The sequence below is a fragment of the Myotis davidii genome, unplaced genomic scaffold (assembly GCF_000327345.1).
Source record: "Myotis davidii unplaced genomic scaffold, ASM32734v1 scaffold326, whole genome shotgun sequence".
NCBI lineage: Eukaryota > Metazoa > Chordata > Mammalia > Chiroptera > Vespertilionidae > Myotis > Myotis davidii.
In genome coordinates this window covers 386736-389813 of record NW_006296626.1, presented here as the reverse complement: position 1 = coordinate 389813, position 3078 = coordinate 386736, and the positions used below count along the sequence as shown (strand labels likewise).

At 52.8% G+C, this 3078-nt stretch overlaps 1 protein-coding gene across 1 annotated transcript in view; it reads right to left on the bottom strand.

Annotated features, from left to right (window-relative positions):
- Positions 1 to 2886: 2886 nt before the first annotated feature.
- RPL28 (ribosomal protein L28) overlaps positions 2887 to 3078 on the bottom strand; it is a 21956-nt gene continuing 21764 nt past the window's right edge. Inside the window, exon 5 of the mRNA XM_006772227.2 lies at positions 2887 to 3048. Coding sequence (XP_006772290.1) covers positions 2887 to 3048 — 162 coding nt within the window. The remainder of the gene's footprint in view (positions 3049 to 3078) is intronic.

Sequence of the window (3078 nt, the reverse complement as noted above, 5' to 3'; positions counted from 1 at the left end):
GATGTTTCTAGCTCTCTTTTTCTTTTCCTCTCTGTAACAAATCAATAAAATATATTTTTAAAAAAACAAAAAGGTAGTTCCAATAAAATGACGTTAAAAAAAAAATCAACCAGTGAATGCACAAATGGGTGGAACAGCAAACTGATGTTTCTCTCTCTTCCTCTTAAAAAAAATTATATACTCGGCCTGCAGGGACTGGGCACGGCCCCTGAGTGAGCCCTCACCGCCAAGTCCAGCTCACTCAGGGCCACCATCTCTGAGTTAAGGCAAAGGTGAGCCTAGTGGTGTCTTAACTCTCTGGCCTCCCAGCAGGCGGTCTGCTGCACCATGGCCCTTGGGATGGATGGCTGTATATGTATGTATGTGTGTGTATATATATACACACACACACATATATATACATACATATGTATGTATATACACACACACACACATTTACACATACATATATTATATACCAGTATATACATATTCTAAGTAACTAGCAGCGTCCGGTACCCAGCAGGCCACCCCTGGAGGTCTATCCCCATCAGCACGGCAGCCCTTCCGTGCCCTAGCCGCCTCTGCCCGACATCCAGAGGTGTGCCTCACGTTGTGCCATCTTTCCCATCACGCACCCCGGACCCCTGACCATGCTGTCATGTGTAGCCTTCGCCAGCGCAGGTGCCCCGGGCATCTGGGTGCAGGGAGGTGATATGGACATGGCACCGATGGATCTGCCTTTCACTGGCAGGTATGGGAGCTGCGGGAGGGTTCCGGGCAAGGTTGCAGACCAAAGGTTCTGGCAAGAAGTGGGCAGGGTCATGTGCACTCACTGGGAGGGCTGGAGCGGCCAGGAGGAATTCTGCCTTTGTGTGGTCAGCCCCTGTTGGCAGGGCTTTGGGCCCGGAGCCCAGCCGGGGTCCTCAGAGGCCCTAGACCAAAGCTGTGGAGTGGGACAGGAGCAAGGGTCTCATTTCTGCACGGGTCCCCCAGGGCAGGGATGGGGGTCTCCTTGATGTGACCCTCGGCCCCTGGCACAGAGCAGGTAGGAAAAACACGTGTCAGGACCTGTTATCAGTGACCGTCCCCCAACATGAACCTGTTTCTGTATCTGTGAATTGAGGATACCACCTGCTTTGGGGCTGTCTGGGGCATTTGAGTGAGAAGTGGCCATTCCGCACATGTATGTATGTATGTGTACACGCACAGGGCATGTATGAGAGGTCCAGCTGCTCACAGGGTTTATGTTCTCCACTGAATGACGGAGAACTTGCTGTGCGCAGGCTCCAGTCTTAGCACTGTGTTCGTTAACCCCCTGAATTTTGACAAGATGCAGAGGTCTAGTTACTTCCCCGAGGACACACAGCTAGAGGCAGAGGTGGTGGTTGACACCTGTGATCGATCACAGGTTGATAAATACCGAGACTTGAGGCACCCAGGCAGGGGGTAAGAGGGTGAGAGGCTAGGGCAGTGGTCGGCAAACTCATTAGTCAACAGAGCCAAATATCAATAATACGGTTATTTTGAGAGCCACATTTTTTAAACTTAAACTATACAGGTAGGTACATTGTTAGTAACTTAATTAGGGTACTCCTAAGGCTTAGGAAGAGCCACACTCAAGGGGCCAAAGAGCCGCGTTTGCCGATACACTCAAGGAGCCAAAGAGCCGCATGTGGCTCGTGAGCGGCAGTTTGCCGACCATGGGCTAGGAGAATCTTTTTTTTTTTAATGTATTTTTTTATTTCAGAGAGGGAGATAGAACATCAGTAACGTGGCTGGCACAGAGCAGGTAGGAAAAACACGTGTCAGGACCTGTTATCAGTGACCGTCCCCCAACATGAACCTGTTTCTGTATCTGTGGAGATGCCACCTGCTTTGGGGCTGTCTGGGGCATTTGAGTGAGAAGTGGCCATTCTGCACATGTATGTATGTATGTGTACACGCACAGGGCATGTATAAAAGAGAGGGCAAACTCGTTAGTCAACAGAGCTAAATATCAGTAGTACAATTGAAATTTTGAGAGCCAAATTTTTAAACTTCCGCACATGTATGTATGTATGTGTACACGCACAGGGCATGTATGAGAGGTCCAGCTGCTCACAGGGTTTATGTTCTCCACTGAATGACGGAGAACTTGCTGTGCGCAGGCTCCAGTCTTAGCACTGAACGTATTTTTTTTATTTCAGAGAGGGAGATTGAAATATCAAACACGAGAATCATTAATCGGCTGCCTCCTGCATGCCCCATGCTGGGCAGGTCACTGGTTTGACTCCTGGTCAGGGTACATGCCTGGGTGGCAGGCTCCATGCCCGGGAGGTGGCGTGCAGGAGGCAGCCGATCCATCTTTCTCATCAATATCTCTCTCTCCCTCTCCCTGAAATCAATTCAAAAGACTTGGATGGTAACCACTCCCACCTCCGCTGGCCACAGAGAGGGCTGGAGCTGAGGTGCGGTGAGCGGACTGACCAGTGTGCTGGCTCAGGCCAGGCCCACAGCCCTTAGGAAACGCACCCTAAATGTTCAGGGATGGAAACCCATGGAAGGTCTTGAAGCGGTCAGGTCCTCCTGGCAGTGTGGGGTCCGAGGATGTTCCCTGTTCAATCTGCACTGTCTGATTGGCGCACTGTGGCCTTCTGATGCACTGAACACAGGAATTTGCACCAGCCCCCAGCCCTCCCCTGGGAGCCCAGATGCTGGGCCAGCCAGTCACTAGAGGTCGTTACTTGTTAGGGTCTCCCTGCCCCAGACCTGGCCCCTCAGTGCCAACACGTTTGTTCAGTGCCCGTGGGTGTGGGAGCCCCCGAGACGAGCGGACAGTTCTAGGGACAGGGCGGGGTCGCACACACTGAGGCCAGGCAAGGTTGAGGAGCCGGCTGACCCTTTATTGCTTCAGGGGAGGGGTGCTCAGGGGCTCTTGGTGGGGCGGGCCCGCTTCCTCTTCACCATCACGGGCTTCTGGCTGCGCAGGATGGCGCTGGCCCTGCGGATGGCGGCCATGCGCAGGTCCGGGCGGTACTTGTTCCTGCGGATCATGTGCCGGATGCTGCTCAGGGTGGCCCGGGCGTTCTTGTTGATGGTGGTGCGCACGTAGGAGGG